Raw genomic sequence first — 23,317 nt, 5'->3', positions numbered from 1 at the left:
ACATTTTATTTATCGACTTTTAATATTTATTTTAATTCATTCCGAACTTTTACTACTTTTAATACTATATTATTATCCTTAAATCTAGTATATTTCTTATTTATAACTTCATTCAAATAATTAATTCTTAATTTTTTTCTTTAATCAATACATTGTTTTCAATATTGATTTATAATCAATACTTCTTTTTATCTTCATTTTTAATCAAATAATGCTTGATTAATGATGTTTAACATGCACTTTTAGTTTAATTGAAGACATTCTCTTCTCTATTTTCACTTATATTACTTTAAATTGTAGAAAAAAAAACATAAAAAATGCGCTTTTCATCAATTACACATCATACAGAAATAAATAAGCAATATCTAGTTGCCAGAATAAATATCAGGCAAAGGATAAATACGGGTCACAAAGAGCTCATTTTTATCGCAATGTCTGATAAAATTAACGAGAAATCGATAGCTTTTTTTGATATTAACATTAACCCTAGTAACTCATAAAACCTATTTTATTACATTTTTATCGATAAAATATAAAAAATGTTAACCCACCCATATAAAGTTGCAGATATTTCCCTTGCTGAATGGGGACGCAAGGAAATAGAATTAGCTGAAAATGAAATGCCCGGACTCATATCTTGTCGTAGAAAATATAGAGTACGTTTTTTATTTGTAATACAAATCTAAAAATATTAGGATTCCAAACCACTAAAGGGTGCAAGAATTGCAGGATGCCTTCATATGACTATACAGACTGCAGTGCTTATTGAAACGCTTGTTGAACTTGGTGCTGAAGTAACTTGGTCATCATGTAATATTTTTTCTACACAAGACCATGCAGGTAAATCTAAATCTAAATCTAAATATATATATGTTATTAAGTCATTTATAGCTGCTGCTATTGCTGCTTCTGGCATTTCAGTCTTCGCATGGAAAGGAGAGACCGAAGAAGAATATCTATGGTGTATTGAGACACAACTAACATCTTTTAAAGACGGAAAACATTTAAATATGATCTTAGATGATGGAGGGGATCTTACATCTCTTGTTCATAATAAATATCCAGACTATCTCAAAAATTGTAAAGGGATCAGTGAAGAAACAACTACAGGAGTCCATCAATTGTATAAAATGCTTAAAGAAGGAAAACTTAAAGTTCCTGCAATTAACGTTAATGATAGTGTAACAAAAAGTAAGTTTGATAATTATATGGGGTCAGTTTAGTCTTAATATATAAAATAATATCTAATATAAAATAAAGATGCCGAGAATCCTTAATCGATGGTATTAAACGTGCAACCGATATTATGATTGCAGGAAAAGTTGCTATTGTTGCAGGCTTTGGAGATGTTGGGAAAGGATGTGCTAAAGCTTTAAGAGGGATGGGAGCCCGTGTTATTATAACTGAAATCGATCCTATTGTTGCTCTTCAGGGTATGTTATTAAATAATTCTTCTTTAAATTAATTGGAATAGCAAGCATGGAAGGTTATCAAGTAGCCGTAATGGAAGAAGTCGCAGATCAAGCTGATATTTTTGTAACTGCGACGGGTTGTAAAGATATCATATGTGAACGCCACTTTGAAGCAATGAAAAATGATGCTATTATTTGCAACATTGGTCATTTTGATGTAGAGATCGATGTTGCATGGCTTAAAAAAAATGCAGTTAGTATATCAAATATTAAACCTCAGGTAAGTTTCTATAAAATAATATTAGTCTCACATATTTAGGTGGATCGCTATCAAATGCAAAACGGTCGGAATATTATTCTTTTAGCAGAAGGTCGATTAGTTAACTTAGGATGTGCTACAGGACATAGCAGTATGGTTATGTCTATGTCTTTTACTAATCAGGTTTTGGCACAAATTGCATTATGGACAGCCCAGGAAGGTCAATATCCTTTAGGAGTGCATTTTTTACCTAAAAAATTGGATGAAGAGGTTGCACGTCTTCATTTATCTAAACTTGGTGTCAAACTTACCAGTTTAACACCTGAACAATCTGCTTATCTCGATATTCCTATCGATGGTCCATATAAAAGTGAACACTACCGTTATTAATATTTGATTATAATTTATAAATGAATATTTTCAGATTTTATTATTAAAAAGCTTTTATCAATATTATTTACATATATTGACTGATATTAAATATATTTTTTAAATTTATATAGTTAGTTTAATTTTTATTCTTTTAAGAAAATAATTACTTTTTGTATTAAATTTTAATGTTTTATAAATTTATTGCTTTTTAAAATTATTTGTATCATGGATAAGTTATTATAAACTTATATAATAATTATCTCTTAAATTTAGAATTAAGCCCTGCTGGCGCAATGGTTTAGCGCATCTGACTTCTAATCAGGAGGTTCTGGGTTCGAGTCCCAGGTAGGGCTTTTGATGAGTTGAATGTTTTAAGTAATTTAAAGCTTCTGTTTTTAGGCGAGTCCTTATTTCTTGAGATAATATAGTTCTTTTCTAAATCTAATTATTTGAAAAATGCATCGTTTAATTTTAATGAAATATATTTTATTTTTAAAATAAAAATATCCACAAAAAGATTAATAGTAATTTCTATCCATATAATCAAACATAAATTTATTTCAAAAATAAATATTATAATAATAATAATATTATTATTATTAAATTATCATTAAAAAATTGAATACAAAATATTTATTTAAAGTATTACTAATATCAACAAAAATTAGTTTATAATATAAATATAAAATGAACCGAAATTAATCTTTTATAATAAAACCAAAATTTCTAATATCCTATACCTTATAATTAAAAAAAAAATTAATAATGTTCTTTTGCCTTAAATATCCTTTTTATTTATTATGAACATATAGATTAAGAAACCGCTTTTTATAATATTTTTATTTAAAATTATCTATTTCTGAAATTTATAATAATAATTGTTATCTTTCTTATCATTATTTTCTATTACTGATATTTCTTATTCTAATTTCTGTTTTTTTTTTAATTTAATTTAGTTTCTCTTAATTTAAATTTTTATTTTATTTTTCAGTATCTTATATAAATAATGATAAAAATTTTATATAAAATATAGAAATATGCTTGGGTTCAGTGCAATTTAACATTGTTTTAATATCTAACTTGTTTTTTTATAAAAAATCATACATTTTCAAGCATCAAAATATGACTTGATCCTAGTTGTAACATATCGAAAACCCCAGTGGAGTCCTTGATATCCCATTGGAAAATAACTAATCAAATACCATAACAAAGCTATAAATTGTATTATAGAAGAAAAAATACTAAGGATAGTTGATTTTACCTATCGATAGTCCATTAAAACATATTTACTTTTTTTATACTTACATGTAAAATAAAATATAAAGTTAAAATCATACTTCCTAAGTAAATACATGTAAATGGGAATCGTGGTGCTGAAAATAAGTGTTTAATATAAGTCCAAGGACCTTGAAGAATAGAAAATCTGTTACAAATTAAATTATGTCTTAAAAATTAATATCTACACAACGATGTAAGAAATAAAAGATTTGCAATTGTCCATAAAAGAATCACTTTTCTTGGTTTGAACAAAGTTATCATGAAAAAAATAGCGAAAATAAAACAAATAACAGAGCTTAAAATACATATAATAAAAATAATCACCCGATCTGTATAAGATAATTTATTATATTGTTGTACATCTGTTGTAGATGATTCTAGATCTTGATTATTTATACTCGATATTTCAGTATATTTCTTGTTGAATAAAGGATACGAAAGAATTCGATCTATCATCGTTCTTTGAAAAGTTTGCAGATATTGCAATAAACGTTTTATGAGCGAATTAGAATAAAAAATAACAATGAAATATGAATTATATTTATATTAAAAAAATATTCTATATTTAATTTCTAAACTTTATATATTATATAATGCAATATATATGTTATATATATGTTTTCCATGCACTTTTCATATATTCTATTTAGCTAAGATGAAATAAAGTCAAAACATGAATAAATATACCTTTATAAACCTTTTTGTATTTTTAAATTTTTTTTTGTTCTATAATTATTTTTTATAAATTAATATCAATTTATTTCAAATGCTATTTAAAAACTTTTCCTCAATATTTATTTTCTTTATTTACAAATTGCACTTATTTGCGTTTTATAATATTGTCCATTGATTTCAAAATTTATTTCCGAGTCAGTACTATCTGATTCTATTTCAACTATAGAATTTAATTACCAACACATCTATTTGTACCCATTCTACCTAATACAATTTCTTTATCAAGTAACTGTTCTTCTTCCAAATTTTCTTGATCTTCCATTTTTATTCTTTTTCTACTTGTTCAATCTTCTGTGTTTCTGAATGTAATTTTTCAAATCCTAAATCACGCATTTCGTATGACTGAAATAGCGATCTTAACATGTTAGATGTTTTGATTATTATGAAGATTTTCAAAACCTGTCCATTCGACATTGTAAATATACTTTTGCTATATTTTTGCACTGTGTTTGTTCATAGTTATTTGTTTTAAGACAATGTAAATAAGCTTTCATTAAGGACGTGCATTCTCCTATATTTATGAATTAATATTCATAGAACTGAGGTAAAAATACCATCATGATCTAATGGAAAGCTTCCATATAGGGGAGGAGTTAGCAAAGTTTTAGAAGCTATTATTTATTAAAAATAGGAATTAAGAAAATGTTTAACTTTGTATAAATCCCATTTATATTTAAAAAAGTATTGTAATAAAGTCCATTAAATATCTTAAACAGTGCAAAATGTTTATAAACAAGATCTAATAATTAATTGAAACAACTAATAAATGAGTTTATTTTTTTTTACTAGATATCGACTAAATATAAAAGGAATAGGTTACAAAAAAAATATTATTTACAAGCTTTAGAAGAAAATATACGTATGTTATAAGCAAAAAAACGTCTATATACATCTTCAGATGGGAAATAAAAATAATTAAAATAATTGAAATAAGTAATTGAAATAATTGAAATAATAATTAATCAACAATTTTATACTTAATAAGGAATTTGAATATATATTAGATATTTTCTTTTATCGATAAATTGACGATTATCTTTTAAAGAAAAAAATGTATTAGATATGAAGGAACATTATTCTTTCATAGGATCGTCTAATAAACATCAATCAAGAATAAAATTAAAAACATATAATACAGTAGAAGATGTTCTTTATTTAATTCAAAAAAGTCAACGTATTTTGGTTATTACAGGAGCTGGTATATTATTTCTTTAGATTTATTGGTTTACTGTTTAAAAAGGATTTTTTAGGCATAAGTACTTCATTAGGAATACCGGATTTTCGAAGTGATACAGGAATCTATTCCATATTAGAAAAATATGGGTTAAGTGAACCACAAGTTTGAAAAGAACTCAGATGATCTATAATTTATTGACAAAAAGTTAGGAAGTCTTTGATATTGAAGTTTTTCGAGAAGACCCAAGGTATTAGTACTATATTTTAAATAGATTTATTTAAGATTAGTGTTTTTTATTCTTTTGCATCTGAATTGTTTCCTCCAGAGAAATTTAAAAATCTTTTTTATTCTCCTACGCACGCTTTTATAAAGCTATTACAAGATAAAGGAAAACTTTTAGTCCAATATACACAAAACGTTGATAATATTGAAGAAGTAGTAGGTATTAAAAAGCAAAAATTAGTTCAATGTCATGGTATTTTTTATATACCTTATTTTATAATCTAATCATGTAGGATCATTTAAAAATGCAATTTGTATTATATGTGGACATATGGTTTCTGGTGAATCTATTCTTGATAATATATTATTAAAAACAGTTCCTAAATGTTTAAAATGTTTAAATAATAAGAAAAATAGAAGAGAAAATGAAAATGATTATGAAATAAATCCAGGAGTTTTAAAGGTTTTATTCTATATTTCTATATATTAGAGCTAATTTTGTAGCCAAATATTACATTTTTTGGTATTTATTTCATTTATTTTTTTTATATCTAAAATTAGTAATAGGAGAAAAATTGCCAAAGTCATTTAGTGATAGAATAGAAAAGGATATATATTCATGTGATTTAGTTATTTGTATTGGTACATCTTTGAAAGTTGCTCCTGTTTCAAAAATTATAAATACCATTCCTTCAAATATACCTCAAATATATATATCTAGGGAATCAGTTAAGCATATCGCATTTGATATAACTTTACTTTCAAACTATTGTGATGATATTGTAGCTAATCTGTGTAATCGTTTGGATTGGTATGAATTTTATGATATTGCAAAACTTGGTCATAAACATGCTTTTAATAGAATGATAAATAACGCTAAATTAACATGGAAAAGAGAATCAGAATCAATATGGAGACTAGACAAAGATACATAATAATAATTATTTAATATTTCAAATGTATTTTAATTTATAAAAAGTACTACAATAATACTTCGTATTTTATTCTAAAAGTTATGTATATGATTGTACTAATTAACCCAAAAACATGCAATTCTTTATATAAACTCAAGAAATTGTTTCAAAAAAAATGAAAAAGGAAAAAAAAATAATAGAATAATTTAATAATTTAGTTTTTAATCATTTCCCAAAGTTTTTAATGCTGTCTTAGTTTTAAATTTACTATTATGATTTTTATCAAGGTTGTATGAATTCTTATTTGATAAAGAATCGATGTTTAATTTCTTTATAGCTTCAAAAAAATTTTCAATAAATTCTGGCCTTATATAAGAAATGTGCCTGTCCATACTTTTACTATCACTATTTGCATCAAAAAATGATATAAGTTTATCGCCGTTTTCAAAAGATGTGTTAAAATTTAATTCTTGATAAAATTCCGGTATAAGTTCATAAGAAATTCCATTGTCTATTATTTTATCGTCAAAAAATAATGCTTCATTTATTTTAGAATTATCCTCAGTTCTTAATGTAGAATTATTAAAATCGGTGTCTGTTTTTTCTAAATTAGCTGAATTTGATCCTTCTATTTGCGAATTAGGTGTTTCTGAGTATAATCTAGGAAACCGCGCCATTAATTGTTTTTCAAATATCTCAAATTCTTCATTTAAGTTCCTCTCTTTTCCATGATTTTTTTCCGTACTATTTAAAGAACTGCTTATATCTTTTTTTTTCATTATTTTCGACTTTTGTTTTAAATACTTCATTGAATACGGTTTCTTTAAAAATTTAAAATGCCTCTTCATTTCTCGTATATCATCCCTTAACTTTAATACATCTTTTACTACTTGACTTGTATATTTTACATCCTTTGTTATCTCCATACTTTGATCTGAGCTTGTAATTTGTATAAAATCCCCTCTAGAAAGCATCCTTTTCGCCTTTTCTAAGCGTTCTCCAAATATATCAAGATGCTTCATAGCTGATTCTATAAATAACTAGTTAAAACATTTTAAAAATTTATTTTAAAATGTTTATTACTTATTGTTTCTTCTGTTTTTTCTGAAATATCTAAAAAATTCTCTTGATTCGTCGTATCTGGCATATACAAAACAACTTCCTCAGTTTCACTATTGTTTCTGCTAAGAATAATCTCGTGAATATAAAAAATTTCTTCTTCTTCTATATAGAAACAAACAATAATTTATTATTTTTGCTTGTCTTTCCATGCAAATTCTCTAATATCCATAGACAAAAAAACTTTTCTAAGTATATAAACACCTTTACATCTATTTCCAGTAGATAAGGTATTTTTATGCTTTAATAGTCCTTTAAATATTGATTTTTTTCTTAAATCTCTAAGATGGTCTTGTTGAACGATATTTTTATTAAAAACATTTTTAATAAATTTTTGGGAATAAATATTAAGTGCTATTAATTAGAAAATATAAAAGTAAGTGTATTTTTAAGTGTATTTTTAAGTGTATAATAAGTGATTTTATAGAACAATTTCAGTTTAAGAACATTAAAGATTATTAATTTTTTAAAATGGCTAGCAAATTGTATCCTTTACAGAAAGGATTTAATGAAAGACAACCAGAAACAGTACGACTTTATCCTTTATGTTTGTTAAATATGCTATGATAAGGATTTGTTGAATTATTTGTAGCAAATTATGTTTTTTCTACAAAAGAAGCACAACCAGTATTGAAGATTAATGATAATTATTTTAAAAAATTAAGTATAAATAATAGGAAGAAGATCCGAGTGTTATATCTCGTTTGGAGCGATTAAAATCTCATTATGAAAAGAATGGGATGAGAAGAACATGTGAGGGAATTTTAGTTGTTCATGAACATAAGTAGGTTTAAAATTAGATAAAAAATCTAAATTTTTTAGTCATCCACATATATTGATGTTACAAATTGCGAATGCGTTTTTTAAACTGTATTTTTTTTTAAATATATATATATATTGATTTTTTAAGTCCAGGTGATTATCTACGACCGAATGAACCAGAAATACAGGGATTTGTTGCTAGATTAAACGAACGATTAGCACCAACGACACCAGAATCTCCAGAAGATATGAAATGGGAAATTGGAGATTGTCTTGCTCAATGGTGGAGACCTAATTTTGAAACGTTTATGTATCCATTCATACCTGCACATGTTACAAGACCTAAAGAATGCAAAAAACTCTATCTTATAAAATTGCCAAAAACAAGTATTTAAAATGTTTTTTTTATATATTAAAAACTGACCATTTGATTAATAGAAGTTTTAGCTGTACCTAAAAATATGAAATTATTAGCTGTACCTCTTTTTGAGTTATATGATAACTCGGCTCGATATGGACCTCAATTAGCAGTAATTATTATACTTATTATGTTAATATGCTTTAATAAATTATAGGCTATTCCTCAATATTTAGCAAAATATAATTTTGAATTCGTAGACTCTAATGATAGAGTTATTGTACAAACACCTGGGAATACAATGGGTGATGGTACTGTTGTAAGAAACAATGTATATTAGAATGAATTAATCATGAATATATATATTGCAAACTTTATTTAATCTTTTTTTTTCTTAACCAACGTTTTATAATTATATAAATAATAGATATTATTGCAAATACAGGAATTACTCTTTCAATTAAACATCTTGCTCGACTAGGCTTTATATTTTTTATTAATCCTTTAATTTTCTCTTCCAATTCTTTTTTATTTCCATCATTCCATATAACGATATCTGCTAATTCAATTTTATCACATAATGGCATTTGGCTTTCAATTCTTTTCATTGAATCTTCTTCTGCATACCCATTTCTAGTACGTAACCTTTCAATTTGTGTATTTTCTTGACATGCAACACAAATTATTTTTCCACAAAAATAATCAAATCCACTTTCAAATAATAAAGGTACATCTACTATTATAACATCTTCTCCCCTTATCCATGCTTTTATTATTTCATGAATTGTTCTCTTTAAAACCTCTGGATGTATAATTTTATTTAAAGTTTTTCTTCCATTTTTATTAGAAAAAATATATCTCCCTAAAGCTTCCCGATCAATCGATCCATCTTCCATTATAATATCTTTTCCAAATGTATCTACTACTTTCTTATATGTACTTGTTCCAATCATAATTGTTTCTTTTGCAACTAAATCTGTATCTATTAATGGCCATAAACATATTGATTGTAAAAATGTAGAAACTGTAGATTTTCCTAATAATAATATTAATATTAATTAGAAATATTCTATTTATTATATTATATATTCTTACCTGTTGCAATTGATCCTGTTATTCCTAAAATTAACATTTATTAGTTAAATATTTTGAGTTTAGACGTTATCAAAATTCTCGACTACAAAAAAATTAATTTAAAAAAAAAGTTTAAAAATCCTTCCTTAATGGCAGAAGATTCATGGGAAGCATCTTTACCATCATTTGATGAGGTTCAGAAAACATATACAGAATTTCAAGCAGATCAAATTGAGAGGGATGATTTTGAAAAAGAACTTAATAAACATAAAAGAATAGTAGAGGAATTAAATGAAGAGAATTTTTATGCACTTTTAAACGTTAGCAAGAATGTAGATTTTATATTTAGTATTAAGGATAATACTGAATTATTTTTACTCAGGCAACGGAGCTACAGATTCGAGAATCATATCATCGTCTTTCTCGTACGTTTCATCCAGATAAACATCATAATCCAGAATTGAAAGCGATTTCGGAAGAGAAATTTCAATTAATTCAACGTGCATATGAGGGTTTGTTAGATATGAAAGGGCTATATTATGATTAATAGGAAAAGTATTGATGGATCCAAGAAAACGATGGATTTATAATATATATGGGGAAGAAGGATTAAAATTTAGTTGGGATATTCGAAAGAAATTTAAAACATCAGAAGAGGTATTTTTGAATATGACTTAGTATAATAATAGATTATTTTAGGTTCTTATAGAACTTCAAAAACAAATGCGTAAAAAAAATGAACAAAACGTAGAAAATATGGTTAAATCTAGGGTAAATAAGATTAATTTTTGTTATATATGACATATTTAAAGGGATATATAAATTTACTTTTTGATGTTTCACCATTGTTTAAAACCATTCAAGCACCTACATTATCAAGTTTTGGAATATTATCTCAAACAAGAAAATTGAATTTTTTTGAAAGAATTAAATATACCGGTATTTCGTCAGTTTTTATGAGGCATTCGTTTTCCATTCCATTATCTTTTGACAACAATTCGTATTTTAATGATAAAATTACATTTACTTTTATTGGACAAATGTTATCTAAAAACAAAGCATCTGAAAGAAACATTATAGGAGTTATGCGTTATGTTTATAGTCCAACGATTTGGTTTGAAGTAGTAATCATTCTCATTACATTTTAGCTAATTGTATATAAGGTAGGGACATATCTTCTTGATCCTAAACTATTGTTTTCGAAACTTGTTTGTAATTTTAATAAAGATTCGTAATTCATGATGTATTTTATAAAACATTCTTATTTTTTTCTAGATTTATGACAATACAAACGCATTTTCCTACTTTTTATGCACCACCTCAGTTTATTATAAGTTCTGGGAAACGATTGACTCATCATGGGACTGGATTTATGATTTTTAGAACAGGATGTTGGAATTTTTGGAATTGGGGGGCAAATATTCCATTTTCTAATCAAAGATCTAGTTTTACTCTTGGTTGGCAAAATGCATTGAAACCCGGGTTTAATAATTCTTGGAGTATGGAAATAACTGCCGGGATTTTAGAGAGTGGTATTTCTTGCGAATGGACAAATAATATAGGAAAAGGAAAGAATGCAGAAAAAGTAAAATTTACTACATCTGTTATGACTACTGGAGCCGTATTCGGTGTAGAAACTTCACGAAAGATTGGAGAAAATTCTAATGCTGTTTTTAATTTATCTTTTACATTACCGCAGGGCATGATAGTATTAAAAGTAATGTAAGTATTTATTTAAGTTATTTTTTGTTTTAAAAGATAAAAAAGAATTTCCAGATTAGGGCAAAAAATAGTTATTCCAATTATATTATGTACTAAATATAATCTCAAGGCATCTTTATGGGGAGTAATAGTTCCTGCAAGTATTTTGATAGCATTAGAAACAGTTTATTTTAAATCTAATCGAATAAGAAAAAAAAAAGAGTAATATTATATTTAAATTATTCATAAAAATTAACTATTTGCTAGAAAAATAGCTGCAATTAAAAAAGAATATGAAGAATGTTTAAATATAAAAAAGAAAAAGGCAGAAGATTTTTTGAATATTATTTATGATATGGTTCACAGAAAACAATGTTATGAAAAACAAAAAGATGGATTGTTTATAATTAAAGCTGTTTATGGTGATTTTATGACAGGTGATATAATTGATGTAACAATTGCTATTGCAGCCTTAGTCAATGAAAGTCAGCTTACAATTCATCATGGATTTTCTAAGGTAAAAAATATTCAATAAAATTTAATATTAAATATATATTAGTCACAAATTATTGGAATTTGGGATCCAGCTTTTGGCCAAAAAAAAACGTTACGTGTAGAATATTCATTTAAAGGAAGAGTTCATTTTGTAGAAGTAGGAGATAAACATGGCTTAATTGCGCCATTAAGGGAACATTTGGTTACTAATATCAGAAAAAAAAGAAATTTAGAAATATAATTTTTCGTATTTAAGGAGTCAAAACACTTACATATGTAATGGAAACGTATACATTATTGTTTACTAGTTTTTTTAATTTTATTCTAATATAAAATTAATAATAGTATTAATAAAAAATATTATTCTAAAGTTTTTATTATTTCAATTTGAATTTGAAAATTATCTGGTATTTCCTCCATTTAAATTTCCCATAAAATTTCTAGCTCTTCTAAAATAAGTGTTTATGAATATATTAACAAGATACATACAAATTTCTCATTTCTGGATCACTCATTATATCCTGTATATTAGGAGTCTGTTCGCCACTCATAATATCTTGCGCCCTGAAATGTTTAACATATCTCTTATAAAATAAAAATCTTACAATCGTGCAACACGAGGATTATTTAATAAGTTATTTAACGCACCTGAGGACATTAAATTTTGTGCTACTGACATAAAAGCTAAAAAATATCAAACTATAAATATAACTTTAAAATAAAAATACCTGGATTATTCATCATAGATGCAAAATCGGGCATTCCAGTTCTAGGTGTTTCATTTGAAGAATTTAAATTCGAGGTTTCGGAAATATCTCGACTTTTCATATTTTTTTCCTGTGTAGGAACATAATCATTATGCTCAGCTAGATTCTTTTTTACAAGTTCACATCCTCGCTTCATTACTTCAGAATTCGGATCAATTTTTAAACCCTCTACATATACATTCAACGCTTCTTTGTATTCTCCCATTGAATAATATGCATGACCTAAACGACTATATGCTTTTCCATAGCTCGGGTCTATTTCTAATGCTAATTTTGCATCTTTTATTGCTGAATGATTATCTCCTGATTCTGAATATGCTGCTGCACGATTCGACAAATATATAACATCTTTAGGAAAAAGTTTCAGCGCTTCCGTATAACATAAAATTGCATATGTATAATCCTTCCTAAACATAGCATTATTTCCTTCCGATTTAAATTCTTCTGCTTTTGCTTTATCGTTTGCTTTTATATCTGACGTTTTATCTATATTAGTTATAGTTTCTGTAGATAACTGAGAATCTGTTTTCTAATAAAATATTATATTTATACTCATAAATAACTGATTCTTTATTTACTGTTTGCTGCTCCGCTTTTTCAAAAATGTTTATAAGAGTTTGACAATTTATTCCAAGTTTTTTTCGCTGCTCATTATCTTCAGGATAGACTGAAAAGGTTTCAGAGATACATTGAGCTTAATAATATTTACTGATATCCTATTTTAAAGCAATATACATACTTGCTATTTCAATTCCTTCTTTTTCTTCATCTGGAATAATCCCATTTTTTAAACAGTTTTGAAGCCATTCAACGATCATAAATGCCATGAACTGGTCTTTAGTAGTAAAACTAGACGTCTAAAAGTATAATTAATAGAAATTTTAATTTAAATATAATTTTACCATTTTTTAAAGTTTTTTTAAAGTTTTTTTAAGTTTTTTTAAAATTATCGATAATATTTTTAATAAAATATTAATTAAGAAAAAAATTAAGAAATTAAGAAATTTATCTTAAGATATTAAGAAATTTATGTTAAAATATTTAAATAATAAAGAATTTTATAATTATTTTTTAAATAAGAATATTTTTTTAAAACCAGCTTTAAAAATAGCATATTTTTCAGATTTGTCGTTAATTTATAAAGATGAATTAAAAAGAATAAAATCAGGGGATTTAAACAAGTTTATAAAGGCAGATGATACGGATTTATCTGAAAAAGAAGATATAAATAGAAAAGTTTCTAATAAAGATAATTTAATCATATTAAATTCAAACACAGAAAGTTCAGAATTATCTAATACAATTGGAGAAATAGTAAATAAACCATTTGAAAATTCATGTCAAAAAGAAGAGAAAATATATCATTTACATGCTTATTGTACAGATAATAATACAATTATTACATTAACTAATTCAAATTATAATCCTATTATTTGCATTTCAAGTGGTATGGTTGGTTTTAAGAAAGGACAAAGAGGAGGATATGAAGCAGGATATCAAACATGTATGTCTTTATTTAAAAAAATGATGGAAAAGAATATTTATCCAACACAATTTGAAATTATTCTTCGAGGCTTTGGAAAAGGTAGAGAAGCGATATTTAAATGTGTTAATGGGATAGAAGGGTTACCTTTTAAATCATCTGTATCACGTATTACAGATGCAACAAGAATAAATTTTGGTGGTGTAAGAAGTAGAAAAGCTAGAAGATTATAATATAATATAATATATATATATATATTATATATTATTCATAATTTAAGATTTTAAATATGCATTGGGATTTTTTTTTTATATTTTGAATTTTCTAGCATTTTTAGGTTTTTATTAAAAATCAATTCATTGTTCTATATCTTAAAATTTATATATTACTTCTATTTATACATATTATATATATATATATATTTGATGTTTTTATATCAAATTTTAGTTTTGAAAATAAAGTATTTGAAAAAATAATATTTAATGTCATGTAATATTTAATATTATATAATATTTAATATCATATAAAATTTATCTATATTCTAATTAATATTTTATATTATACTTTTTAAAAACTTTTAAAACATATTTGGAACTTAATATAAAAGAAAAAACTATATAAAAGATATTTAATAAAAATTATATAAAAAAATATTTTACATTTCATTATAAATTTAAAATATTAAACTAAAAAAGAGTATATGATGAATTAAAATATTATTTTATTATATATTCTAAAATATAATATTGTGTTTTAAGTTCTAAACTAGATAAAAGTTCTTGAATTTATAAGTAGAAAATAATATTGTAAAATTTATATTTTCTGATTTTTATTCGGGTTTTTTTTAATAATTTTGCGATAATTAAAAAAAATTGAAGTTATTAATAATTATCAATAAACGTATAAAAAGACTAGAAATATATTTATATCTTGTCTTTTATCATTTATATTATATCTTCTATCACTTATATTAGGTTTTTTAGAGGCAAAAAAACGATGGATATGAACAACACAATACATATGGAAAATAGAGAACAAAATGGATATAATGTTCAGCAGATTCCTTCATATCATCAGAATTTAGTACATAATCATCAGTATTGTCCATATTCAAAAGGGAATAGTATCATCTCTATCGATGAATTAGCAGAATTAAATCTTAATTCATCAGTTAATCCAGTTGCTCATGATATTGGTATATTAAAAATAAAATCAAATCTATATTTAAGTGCTTATTATTTCCTAGGGATTTCCCCTGATACGCAATTTTTAGTTTGCCATAACTCTAATCTTTCATATACTAGTGATTTTTATTCTATAGATGTTGGACCTATGGCAATTGAAAATCCTAGACCTATTCAAAGTATCAGTATGCCAGCTACAATGGATGATTATCAATCTTCTCAGATTTATTCTAATGATTCCTTTAAATTGTTTTTTGACACAAATTCTAAAAATACAATTTGCAAGAAAATGAATGATTCAGCTGTTTTTGTTGAAATGCCTTTTATGTCTTTTAATGTTTTTGATGATAAAAAGCTTTTGGAAAAATATAGAAAACGTCGTGAGAATCATAATGCAGTTGAACGTCGTCGAAGAGATAATATTAATGAAAAAATACAAGAACTTGCTGCTCTTATTTCAAAAAATCCTTTCAAAGATAAAATAAAATTAGATACGGATACAAAGGATAAAGGTTATAATGATTTTAAACTAAATAAAGGCGAAATCTTGCGGCAATCTGTTAATTACATTCAATCTTTGCAAAATTATATTAATGAATTAAATTCTCGATCTAAATTGCTTGAAAACGAAATTATTAGGCTTGGTGGTGATATAAACTTTACAAATAAGATAAAATCTGTTTCTTCTATTCCTTTAAACATCAAAAATACCACTTCTAATGATTGTGATGATAATAGTTTTACCAGTATTCCCTCTAAAAACGATTCTTGTGATGAATTAGATATGGATTATTAGTTATTATTTTTTATTATATAGCACAATTTAAATTAAATACAATTATTAACTATATATTTTGATTTTTTATCCTTTTATATTCTTTTAAATTATACTTTTATCATTAAACTAGTCTTTTTTAATTCTTATTACATTGATTTTTAATATTATTATTAATTTCGTTTTGATAAATGATAATTTAATATTTTTTTAAAAACCTTATTATTTTATAATTAAAAAAGTATTACAAAATTTTAAGATAATTTAGAACATGTCTATATAAGAATTCAAATATTTATACGGATAATTTGTGCTGATCTTTTTTTTAGATATATTTTTAATTTATAATTGTTTTCTTAAGAAAATTATGTAGAAAGGGATTTGAAATGGAACCGGAAAAGCATAGAGATGTAGAAAACCATATTCTTTTTGAGGTATCTATGGAAGTATGTAATAGGGGTATGTTTTATTTTGTTTTTTTTATATTATTATCTTTATAAATTTTTTTTAACTATAAACTAATTTATATATAGTTGGTGGTATTTATTCAGTTTTGAAATCAAAAGCTCCAGTAACATCATTGGAATATTCATATGATCGCTATATTGCTATTGGAAAATTTACTCAATCAGCAATTAATTTTGAAGTTGAACAGCTTAGTACAGAAGATCAGCCTACACTTCATAAAACGTTACAATATATGAAAAATAGAGGTATAAGGTATGTTATATTAACATTTTTTACAATAATATTTAGAGTATTTTATAGCTATACATATGGGAGATGGCTTATTGATGGAGCGCCTCGTGTGCTTTTATTTGATATAAACAATGCTTTTCATTGGTTAAATGAATGGAAAGGGGATCTATGGAATACTACAGGTATCCCGTCGCCTCCGGATGATTCAGAAACTAATGATGCTATTGCTTTTGGTTATATAGTAGCATGGTTTTTGGGTGAGGTGATTAATACATATTTATTTAAATTATTATTTAGATTCTAAAGTTTATTTCTCATGAATATGAAAGAGCGGTTGTAGTACATTTTCATGAATGGCTTGCAGGTGTTGCATTACCTCTTTGTAGAAAACGTAGATTAGATTTAACAACTATTTTTACTACACATGCAACTATACTTGGTCGTTATCTTTGTGCGGATAATGCAGATTTTTACAATCATTTACAATACTTTGATGTAGACTATGAAGCGGGTAAACGAGGGATTTATCATAGATATTGTATAGAGCGTGCAGCAGCACATAGTGCAGATGTTTTTACTACGGTATCTCATATTACAGCTTATGAAAGTGAACATTTGTTAAAAAGAAAACCAGGTAAAAATTCTTTTTTTTAATAATTTATTTTAATAACTTAAAAGATGGCGTTTTGCCTAATGGTCTTAATGTTGTAAAATTTGCGGCTGTTCATGAGTTTCAAAATCTTCATGCTACATTTAAGCAAAAAATAAATGAATTTGTACGTGGTCATTTCTATGGGCATAACGATTTTGATCTTGATAATACACTATATTTTTTTATATCTGGAAGATATGAATATAGAAATAAAGGCGTCGATTTATATATTGAAAGTCTTGCCCGTAAGTTATATAGAATATTGATTTTATATGTTTTAAGCTTTTTAAGGGTTAAATCAACGTATGAAAGCATCTGATAGCAAAATGACAGTAATTGCATTTATTATCATGCCAGCTGCGACACATTCATATACAGTTGAAGCCTTAAAAGGACAGGCAGTTATGAAATCTTTGCAAAATACCATTGAACAGATTCAAAAGGGAATAGGTCAACGAATCTTTGAAAAATGTTGCCGGCATTCAAAGTATGCAATACTAATTTTGTTTTATTGGTTAAATTGTTCAGGGATTTTGATGAGAAGTTTATTGATACATCAAGTCTTTTGACAGATCAAGATAAAATTTTGCTAAAACGACGAGTATTTGCTCTAAAAAGATCGACACTACCGCTGATTGTTACACATAACATGGCTGATAATAATGATCCTATTTTGACACAAATAAGAAGAGTTCAATTATTTAATTCTGATGAAGATAGAGTTAAAATAATTTTTCATCCAGAGTTTTTAAATTCTAATAATCCAATATTACCTCTTGATTATGATGATTTTGTTCGTGGATGTCATCTTGGTGTTTTTCCATCATATTATGAACCATGGGGTTATACATCAGCAGAAGCAGTAGTTATGGGTGTTCCCAGTGTAACGACGAATATTTCAGGTTTTGGATGCTATATGGAAAATATAATTGAAAATCCATCCGATTATGGTGTATATATTGTTGATAGAAGGATGAAATCCGTTGATGAAAGTATAAATCAACTTACGGATATTATGTATAATTTTACTACTAAAACACGACGACAACGTATTAATGAACGCAATCGCTGTGAAAGACTAAGTGATTTCTTGGATTGGAAAATTATGGGTCTTGAATATATTAAGGCTCGACAGCTTGCATTGAGACGTGCTTATCCCAACAGTTTTGATACTGATGGTTTAATAGACAAAAATATAGATCTAGCTCTTGGAACCTTGATCAAGGTTCCTCATCCTTTATCTGCACCTACAAGTCCAAAATGCCGAAATGGCTTTTTATCTATACAGAATCTAGATGATATTCAAAGTATTCAAAGCCTTAACGCAGATGGATATATTTTAAATAAGCATGGTGATAATGATGATGTTAGTTTATGTTTTTTTTTGATTTTTTTCTAATTTATTTAAGGAATGAAAAATGTTTATATTTCAGATATATTAAAAAACAATAATGCAAATAAATTATTGATCAATGTTAGGAATATAATATTTTGATAATACTTTTTAAAAGATAGACAATGACTATTTTTGACTATTAATGTTTTTAATGGTTATAATTATATTTAAATTAATTTAACATGATTTTATATGTATGTAGTGTGATTATTTTTTAATTTAGTTTTACTTTTTGCGCCCTCCTATAAATATCTACATGTAAATTACAATATTCAAAGATTTAAAATGATAACTATTATATATATTAATAATTCTGATCAAATCTAGTAATGGGAAATATTTTAAAACTTTGATAGTCTGTATGATAATATGCTTTTACAAAAAATGTTTAGAAAAAGACGTTATTTATAAGATGTTTATAATTAAATAAAAAAAATATTAACTTGTTTAAATATTGAGTCCATATGCATGGTTATTAGTTTTAAATCTAAACAATAAATAGATATGGTTAGTTGTATTTTACCATGTTTTAATGGTTATATCTATAATTTATAGCAGATTTTTAGTCAAAACCAGTAGCCAACGGAAATTTTTCTAAAATTAATTTCTTGAAAAGACTCTTAAGTCTATCCTCTGTAATAATGTCAAACGCTTCCCTAAATACCGTAATATCATTAAAAGATAAAAGTTGTACTATGGCTTCTTCTAAATGAGAAAGCTCATTAATAAGTACAAGACTTTTAATATAAGATAATACATGATATGCACTAAAATTTTTCGTATATTTATAAAATTCCTCATTTAAATCATATTCTGTAATATCGGTAGAAAATATTTCATTCTTCTTTTGAATTATTTCTTCTGCGTCCTGAGATTCTAAAATATTTTTGACTAATTATATATTAAAATAAATCAATAAAAGTAAATTATACAGTTTTTTTTCAAATAAATCATTTGTAAATGTAAGTCGGGATGATATAAGTCCAATTTTTTCGCATTTAAAATACATTTTAAAGCTTGTGAATAATTTTCTAAATATATTAAACCCAATTTTACAAGCCATTTATTATAATTATCATACTCTGACGAAAATAAATTTCAAATCCTAAGATATAAATCTGTATATTGTCAAGTGTAAGCGATTGCAATGGTAAAAGAAAACGTAAAGCATCTTGAAGAGGATTTTCGGTCTATTATTAATAATTCATTTCAATATATATTTACCTGGATTAATTTATTTCCATTTGGATCATCATCAAAATCTAATTTCTCGTTTTCTTTAGATTTTTTATTATTTAAATTATTGTTTTGAAGTTGAATATTTTCCGCTTGTTTTAACGTTTCCTTGTTATTAAATACATTTGAATCAGTATAGTTAAGATTATTTTTTAAATCTGGATGATCATGAAGTAAAACATATATTTTGATTGCTAGTTGCGCAGCTTTTAGATAATATGGATGCAAAAATAAATTATCTTCCCATTTTAAACAGTCAATATAAGTCCTAAAAGTGCCTTTTTTTAAAGAATATGAATGAAAATCAAACTGATCCTCATTCCAAATATTAAAAATCTAAAATAATAAGAAAAATATTTTAATAACTAAAAAAATACTTTACGAATTGTTTCAAAACGTTTTAATGCAATGTTGTACTTTTTTTGACGTAAAAATGATTGTCCATCTTCTAAAATAAACCAAATACATTGCATATCAACTAAATCATCTATTGGCCCATCAATTATGTTAGTCTACTAAATGTTAAAAAAATATAATATTAAATTAATATTACGTCACCTTAGTAAAAAGGCCAATAATATTTAGCGCTTCTTTATTGCAATCATTACGTAACATATATTTTGCGCATTTTGTATTGATATATCTGTCTTGTAAATCTAATTTCCGTGCATTATTAAGAAAAAACATTGCTAATTGAGCATTTCCTGAATGCTTATATATACGTGCTTTAGTTAAATATAATTCCACAAGGGTAGGTGTATGTTCAATAGCTTTATCAATGTAAATCAATGCTTTTTCTGTTTCACGCAAGTAGTCATAATGTTGAGCAAGAAAATATAATATCCAAAGCAATACAGTTGGATCATTATTCTTTGTTCCATTCTTAATTCCACCTATAAATAATGAATACGTCTCTATAAATTTATTAAAATTTACATAAAATATCTTTTTTTAAATATAAATTATCTAAGTATTCTTCTACCAAATTTTGAATTATATCTTTTTTTTCTTTGTCGGAATATAAACATTTAATAGAAATAAATATGGATGGAGTGCCTTTTTCAAAAAGTTTTTCTAAATACGAATTTATAGCTGTTTTAAATTCATCACCTATAATACATTAAAAAAAATGTTTTAAAAAATACAATTAAATACTACCAGATAAGAAATCAAGAAGTAAACATTTAGCTACATATGATCCAGGATATCTTTTCTCAAGATCAATATACATTTGCTTCAATCCATTAGTATCTATAACTTCATTTTTGTTTTTTAATCCTTTAGCTCTAGCTAGATCTATGTAATATTCACTATTCTCAGAGTTACGATCCAATAGCTTAATATATTCTGCTATTGCTTCCTTTTTTTGTAATTTTAAAAGACATTTAGCCTTAATCTCCATAATAGACATTTTATCAACCACTTTATATTCTAGAGAATTTATATAATTTAATGCTTCTATATAATTCCCCAATTCCATTATTATAGTACATTTGTATAAAACTGCTTCAGAATTTTCATAATTCCCTAAAAAATCATTCTGTAATATTATATTAGAATTATAAAATAATATAATTATACATGCCTTCGAAATATTTTCATATGTTGTTAATATTTTTTCTGATGCTACAATATTTCCATTCAAGTAATTTGCTAATGCATATGCTATCCAATTTTGCCGTTGCTTAGGATTTAATTGAAGTAAAATATTTCTTGTATTCTATTTATATAATTAATTATAACATATTATTAACACAATATTCATACAACTAACTGTGTAAAAAGACGTTTGTGAGTCTGAAGCAAAGCTAAATCCCTTAATATCTGCAAATTTTCTTTGTCATATTTTAAAGCATTAATATAACATTTTATAGCTTCGTTATAATTTTTATCCAAACGATGTAAAAGACCAAAAACATGCCAACATATATGAGACGTAAGATTATTCCTAAGACCTCTATGTGCATGTTCATATCCTTCTGATTTCTTATTTAATAATGTTAAAATTAACCCTTTCATAGATAAGGTTTCTTAATAAAAATATTAATATAAAAACATATAAAAAACTCTAGAACCTCCATGTTCTGGGTATTTCTTTAAGATTTGATCCGCATTCTTTAAACTTTTCTTATATTGTTTTGTTTCATAAAGTTTCTATTAAAATAAATATTTTTTAAAAATATTAAAATTAACAAATTTACAAAAATCTGGCGGAAAAGTGATGCTTCTTTAGGAGTTAATTCCTGTTTTACCATTGAAATGATCTTATATTAATTTTATAATATAATTTTTTACTTAAAAAATTAATCGTAATATAATTTAAGATAAAAAAATTCTAATATTTAAATACATTAAGGGCATATCCACATTGTAAAGAATAAATTTATATTTAAAATTAGAGTTTAATATTAAAGTCTTATTTAAAAAATAAGTATAAAATGTTTTAATGAAAAATTTTTTTTTTATGAAAATATTGAAATTTTGGATTTTTATATAATATTTATTAATATGTTAATTTTAAAATATATTGAATGGAATCTAAATATGATTTTGTATTTAAAATTTCTAAAAAAATGATTGATAATTATAATATTTAAGTAAAATAATTTATGGAATTAATTCTATAGTAAAGTAAATTTTAAATGATTATAAATATATTAAAAAAGGGAGATTATGATTTTTTATTTTAAATAAATAAAATAGTTATTTATTTAAAATAATGATATTAAGTATGAAACATTTAGAATGATTATATATAATATATTAAGATTATTTAAAATAAAAAACATCTAAAAAAAAGCTAATTGCTTTAATATTTAATATAAAAACAATTTAAAGTTAGAAAAATATTATTCATTTGAGATATTTTCTTAAAATTTTTATTATTTTAGAAAGAAATTATGTTATTATATATATTAGAATAAGGCTTTTAAAAAATACTAAAAACTCACGTCACAAATAAAACAATACAATATTATATATATATATATATAAACTTACTATAATTTTATGTAGTTATAGTTAAAATTAATCTTTTCATAATAATAAAGAAATTTTAGAGAATTATAATTATAGAATTATAATTGAGTTAAGTTTTGTTAATATAAAAAACAAAAGTAATAAATATAATATCTTAAAGACATCCAGTAGTTTTTTTATAAAATATGTTATAAATCATAAATTCAATCTTTAAAAACAATTTTGTAAAAATTTCAGTCATAAATTAAACATTTTTAAAATTCATTAC

The 23,317-nt window shown here is 24.6% G+C and overlaps 13 protein-coding genes and 1 non-coding gene across 14 annotated transcripts; 8 read left to right on the top strand and 6 right to left on the bottom strand.

Annotated features, from left to right (window-relative positions):
• Window positions 1-505: 505 nt before the first annotated feature.
• On the top strand, window positions 506-2,107 carry T552_03419 (adenosylhomocysteinase). The gene is made up of 6 exons (XM_018371924.1): window positions 506-656; window positions 696-840; window positions 892-1,213; window positions 1,261-1,433; window positions 1,475-1,692; window positions 1,732-2,107. Exons 1-6 carry the CDS (start codon window positions 540-542, stop codon window positions 2,059-2,061), a joined length of 1,305 nt encoding a protein of 434 aa, XP_018224414.1. The 5' UTR covers window positions 506-539; the 3' UTR covers window positions 2,062-2,107.
• Window positions 2,108-2,322: 215 nt separating this feature from the next.
• On the top strand, window positions 2,323-2,396 carry T552_05048. Its single transcript has one exon. It is a non-coding gene; the product is annotated as a tRNA-Arg (tRNA).
• A 711-nt stretch (window positions 2,397-3,107) lies between these two features.
• On the bottom strand, window positions 3,108-3,820 carry T552_03417 (hypothetical protein). Its single transcript, XM_018371923.1, has 3 exons — window positions 3,512-3,820; window positions 3,349-3,466; window positions 3,108-3,304 (listed from the first exon to the last, which is right to left on the bottom strand). The coding sequence occupies exons 1-3, from the start codon at window positions 3,775-3,777 to the stop codon at window positions 3,152-3,154; spliced, it is 537 nt and encodes a 178-aa protein (XP_018224413.1). The 5' UTR covers window positions 3,778-3,820; the 3' UTR covers window positions 3,108-3,151.
• A 268-nt stretch (window positions 3,821-4,088) lies between these two features.
• Window positions 4,089-4,766, bottom strand: T552_03416 (hypothetical protein). Its single transcript, XM_018371922.1, has 5 exons — window positions 4,708-4,766; window positions 4,611-4,667; window positions 4,456-4,567; window positions 4,261-4,411; window positions 4,089-4,216 (listed from the first exon to the last, which is right to left on the bottom strand). Exons 1-4 carry the CDS (start codon window positions 4,721-4,723, stop codon window positions 4,321-4,323), a joined length of 276 nt encoding a protein of 91 aa, XP_018224412.1. The 5' UTR covers window positions 4,724-4,766; the 3' UTR covers window positions 4,089-4,216; window positions 4,261-4,320.
• A 308-nt stretch (window positions 4,767-5,074) lies between these two features.
• Window positions 5,075-6,436, top strand: T552_03415 (hypothetical protein). Its single transcript, XM_018371921.1, has 7 exons — window positions 5,075-5,254; window positions 5,307-5,395; window positions 5,443-5,480; window positions 5,521-5,708; window positions 5,749-5,918; window positions 5,960-5,978; window positions 6,023-6,436. Exons 1-7 carry the CDS (start codon window positions 5,119-5,121, stop codon window positions 6,388-6,390), a joined length of 1,008 nt encoding a protein of 335 aa, XP_018224411.1. The 5' UTR covers window positions 5,075-5,118; the 3' UTR covers window positions 6,391-6,436.
• Window positions 6,437-6,555: 119 nt separating this feature from the next.
• Window positions 6,556-7,561, bottom strand: T552_03414 (hypothetical protein). The gene is made up of 2 exons (XM_018371920.1): window positions 7,453-7,561; window positions 6,556-7,399 (listed from the first exon to the last, which is right to left on the bottom strand). The coding sequence occupies exons 1-2, from the start codon at window positions 7,514-7,516 to the stop codon at window positions 6,591-6,593; spliced, it is 873 nt and encodes a 290-aa protein (XP_018224410.1). The 5' UTR covers window positions 7,517-7,561; the 3' UTR covers window positions 6,556-6,590.
• A 354-nt stretch (window positions 7,562-7,915) lies between these two features.
• On the top strand, window positions 7,916-8,985 carry T552_03413 (hypothetical protein). The gene is made up of 7 exons (XM_018371919.1): window positions 7,916-8,035; window positions 8,081-8,115; window positions 8,166-8,272; window positions 8,311-8,358; window positions 8,399-8,637; window positions 8,689-8,780; window positions 8,826-8,985. Exons 1-7 carry the CDS (start codon window positions 7,960-7,962, stop codon window positions 8,946-8,948), a joined length of 720 nt encoding a protein of 239 aa, XP_018224409.1. The 5' UTR covers window positions 7,916-7,959; the 3' UTR covers window positions 8,949-8,985.
• On the bottom strand, window positions 8,935-9,785 carry T552_03412 (dephospho-CoA kinase). Its single transcript, XM_018371918.1, has 2 exons — window positions 9,704-9,785; window positions 8,935-9,644 (listed from the first exon to the last, which is right to left on the bottom strand). The coding sequence occupies exons 1-2, from the start codon at window positions 9,738-9,740 to the stop codon at window positions 8,983-8,985; spliced, it is 699 nt and encodes a 232-aa protein (XP_018224408.1). The 5' UTR covers window positions 9,741-9,785; the 3' UTR covers window positions 8,935-8,982.
• Window positions 9,786-9,831: 46 nt separating this feature from the next.
• On the top strand, window positions 9,832-12,119 carry T552_03411 (hypothetical protein; the record flags this gene model as incomplete). Its single annotated transcript, XM_018371917.1, has 10 exons — window positions 9,832-10,014; window positions 10,065-10,194; window positions 10,239-10,339; window positions 10,382-10,453; window positions 10,495-10,803; window positions 10,846-10,913; window positions 10,958-11,404; window positions 11,450-11,605; window positions 11,651-11,900; window positions 11,943-12,119. The coding sequence occupies 10 exons, from the start codon at window positions 9,832-9,834 to the stop codon at window positions 12,117-12,119; spliced, it is 1,893 nt and encodes a 630-aa protein (XP_018224407.1).
• A 232-nt stretch (window positions 12,120-12,351) lies between these two features.
• T552_03410 (hypothetical protein) lies at window positions 12,352-13,472 on the bottom strand (the record flags this gene model as incomplete). The annotated part of the gene is made up of 5 exons (XM_018371916.1): window positions 12,352-12,442; window positions 12,484-12,562; window positions 12,607-13,174; window positions 13,224-13,339; window positions 13,385-13,472. The coding sequence occupies 5 exons, from the start codon at window positions 13,470-13,472 to the stop codon at window positions 12,352-12,354; spliced, it is 942 nt and encodes a 313-aa protein (XP_018224406.1).
• A 156-nt stretch (window positions 13,473-13,628) lies between these two features.
• T552_03409 (hypothetical protein) lies at window positions 13,629-14,387 on the top strand. Its single transcript, XM_018371915.1, has one exon. The coding sequence runs from the start codon at window positions 13,675-13,677 to the stop codon at window positions 14,359-14,361; it is 687 nt and encodes a 228-aa protein (XP_018224405.1). The 5' UTR covers window positions 13,629-13,674; the 3' UTR covers window positions 14,362-14,387.
• A 691-nt stretch (window positions 14,388-15,078) lies between these two features.
• T552_03408 (hypothetical protein) lies at window positions 15,079-16,152 on the top strand. Its single transcript, XM_018371914.1, has 2 exons — window positions 15,079-15,323; window positions 15,375-16,152. Exons 1-2 carry the CDS (start codon window positions 15,125-15,127, stop codon window positions 16,106-16,108), a joined length of 933 nt encoding a protein of 310 aa, XP_018224404.1. The 5' UTR covers window positions 15,079-15,124; the 3' UTR covers window positions 16,109-16,152.
• Window positions 16,153-16,427: 275 nt separating this feature from the next.
• Window positions 16,428-18,894, top strand: T552_03407 (hypothetical protein). The gene is made up of 8 exons (XM_018371913.1): window positions 16,428-16,546; window positions 16,621-16,807; window positions 16,856-17,048; window positions 17,093-17,420; window positions 17,465-17,683; window positions 17,730-17,925; window positions 17,967-18,804; window positions 18,848-18,894. Exons 1-8 carry the CDS (start codon window positions 16,474-16,476, stop codon window positions 18,851-18,853), a joined length of 2,040 nt encoding a protein of 679 aa, XP_018224403.1. The 5' UTR covers window positions 16,428-16,473; the 3' UTR covers window positions 18,854-18,894.
• Window positions 18,895-19,350: 456 nt separating this feature from the next.
• On the bottom strand, window positions 19,351-22,371 carry T552_03406 (hypothetical protein). Its single transcript, XM_018371912.1, has 12 exons — window positions 22,272-22,371; window positions 22,146-22,224; window positions 21,838-22,100; window positions 21,656-21,790; window positions 21,229-21,610; window positions 21,007-21,180; window positions 20,629-20,963; window positions 20,448-20,582; window positions 20,059-20,406; window positions 19,916-20,024; window positions 19,767-19,865; window positions 19,351-19,725 (listed from the first exon to the last, which is right to left on the bottom strand). The coding sequence occupies exons 1-12, from the start codon at window positions 22,323-22,325 to the stop codon at window positions 19,397-19,399; spliced, it is 2,442 nt and encodes an 813-aa protein (XP_018224402.1). The 5' UTR covers window positions 22,326-22,371; the 3' UTR covers window positions 19,351-19,396.
• Window positions 22,372-23,317: the final 946 nt, after the last annotated feature.

Source organism: Pneumocystis carinii (assembly GCF_001477545.1).
Source record: "Pneumocystis carinii B80 chromosome Unknown supercont1.16, whole genome shotgun sequence".
Classification (NCBI taxonomy): Eukaryota; Fungi; Ascomycota; class Pneumocystomycetes; order Pneumocystales; family Pneumocystaceae; genus Pneumocystis; species Pneumocystis carinii.
The sequence above is the reverse complement of the archived record's forward strand: the minus strand, read 5'-3'. Positions and strand labels throughout refer to the sequence as shown.

Coding starts and splice junctions, on each gene's coding strand:
- T552_03406 (XM_018371912.1), bottom strand. CDS start 22,325: ATGGTAAAACAGGAATTAACTCCTAAAGAAGCATCACTTTTCCGCCAG. Junction 22,225..22,271: donor CACTTTTCCGCCAGATTTTT/GTAAATTTGTTA, acceptor TTATTTTAATAG/AAACTTTATGAAACAAAACA. Junction 20,407..20,447: donor GTTTTGAAACAATTCGTAAA/GTATTTTTTTAG, acceptor TTATTATTTTAG/ATTTTTAATATTTGGAATGA.
- T552_03413 (XM_018371919.1), top strand. CDS start 7,960: ATGGCTAGCAAATTGTATCCTTTACAGAAAGGATTTAATGAAAGACAA. Junction 8,116..8,165: donor CTACAAAAGAAGCACAACCA/GTATTGAAGATT, acceptor TATAAATAATAG/GAAGAAGATCCGAGTGTTAT. Junction 8,638..8,688: donor TATAAAATTGCCAAAAACAA/GTATTTAAAATG, acceptor TTTGATTAATAG/AAGTTTTAGCTGTACCTAAA.
- T552_03416 (XM_018371922.1), bottom strand. Junction 4,568..4,610: donor CTTTCCATTAGATCATGATG/GTATTTTTACCT, acceptor TCATAAATATAG/GAGAATGCACGTCCTTAATG. Junction 4,412..4,455: donor TTACAATGTCGAATGGACAG/GTTTTGAAAATC, acceptor TAACATGTTAAG/ATCGCTATTTCAGTCATACG.
- T552_03409 (XM_018371915.1), top strand. CDS start 13,675: ATGTTAAAATATTTAAATAATAAAGAATTTTATAATTATTTTTTAAAT.
- T552_03415 (XM_018371921.1), top strand. CDS start 5,119: ATGAAGGAACATTATTCTTTCATAGGATCGTCTAATAAACATCAATCA. Junction 5,481..5,520: donor GTTTTTCGAGAAGACCCAAG/GTATTAGTACTA, acceptor ATTTAAGATTAG/TGTTTTTTATTCTTTTGCAT. Junction 5,709..5,748: donor AAAATTAGTTCAATGTCATG/GTATTTTTTATA, acceptor CTAATCATGTAG/GATCATTTAAAAATGCAATT.
- T552_03414 (XM_018371920.1), bottom strand. CDS start 7,516: ATGCCAGATACGACGAATCAAGAGAATTTTTTAGATATTTCAGAAAAA. Junction 7,400..7,452: donor AAAAACAGAAGAAACAATAA/GTAATAAACATT, acceptor AGTTATTTATAG/AATCAGCTATGAAGCATCTT.
- T552_03412 (XM_018371918.1), bottom strand. CDS start 9,740: ATGTTAATTTTAGGAATAACAGGATCAATTGCAACAG. Junction 9,645..9,703: donor AACAGGATCAATTGCAACAG/GTAAGAATATAT, acceptor TATTATTATTAG/GAAAATCTACAGTTTCTACA.
- T552_03407 (XM_018371913.1), top strand. CDS start 16,474: ATGGAACCGGAAAAGCATAGAGATGTAGAAAACCATATTCTTTTTGAG. Junction 17,684..17,729: donor ATATATTGAAAGTCTTGCCC/GTAAGTTATATA, acceptor AAGCTTTTTAAG/GGTTAAATCAACGTATGAAA. Junction 17,926..17,966: donor AAATGTTGCCGGCATTCAAA/GTATGCAATACT, acceptor TAAATTGTTCAG/GGATTTTGATGAGAAGTTTA.
- T552_03419 (XM_018371924.1), top strand. CDS start 540: ATGTTAACCCACCCATATAAAGTTGCAGATATTTCCCTTGCTGAATGG. Junction 657..695: donor CTTGTCGTAGAAAATATAGA/GTACGTTTTTTA, acceptor TAAAAATATTAG/GATTCCAAACCACTAAAGGG. Junction 1,434..1,474: donor TCCTATTGTTGCTCTTCAGG/GTATGTTATTAA, acceptor TAATTGGAATAG/CAAGCATGGAAGGTTATCAA.
- T552_03417 (XM_018371923.1), bottom strand. CDS start 3,777: ATGATAGATCGAATTCTTTCGTATCCTTTATTCAACAAGAAATATACT. Junction 3,467..3,511: donor AATCTTTTATTTCTTACATC/GTTGTGTAGATA, acceptor AATTTGTAACAG/ATTTTCTATTCTTCAAGGTC. Junction 3,305..3,348: donor CTTTATATTTTATTTTACAT/GTAAGTATAAAA, acceptor GACTATCGATAG/GTAAAATCAACTATCCTTAG.
- T552_03408 (XM_018371914.1), top strand. CDS start 15,125: ATGGATATGAACAACACAATACATATGGAAAATAGAGAACAAAATGGA. Junction 15,324..15,374: donor TCCAGTTGCTCATGATATTG/GTATATTAAAAA, acceptor ATTATTTCCTAG/GGATTTCCCCTGATACGCAA.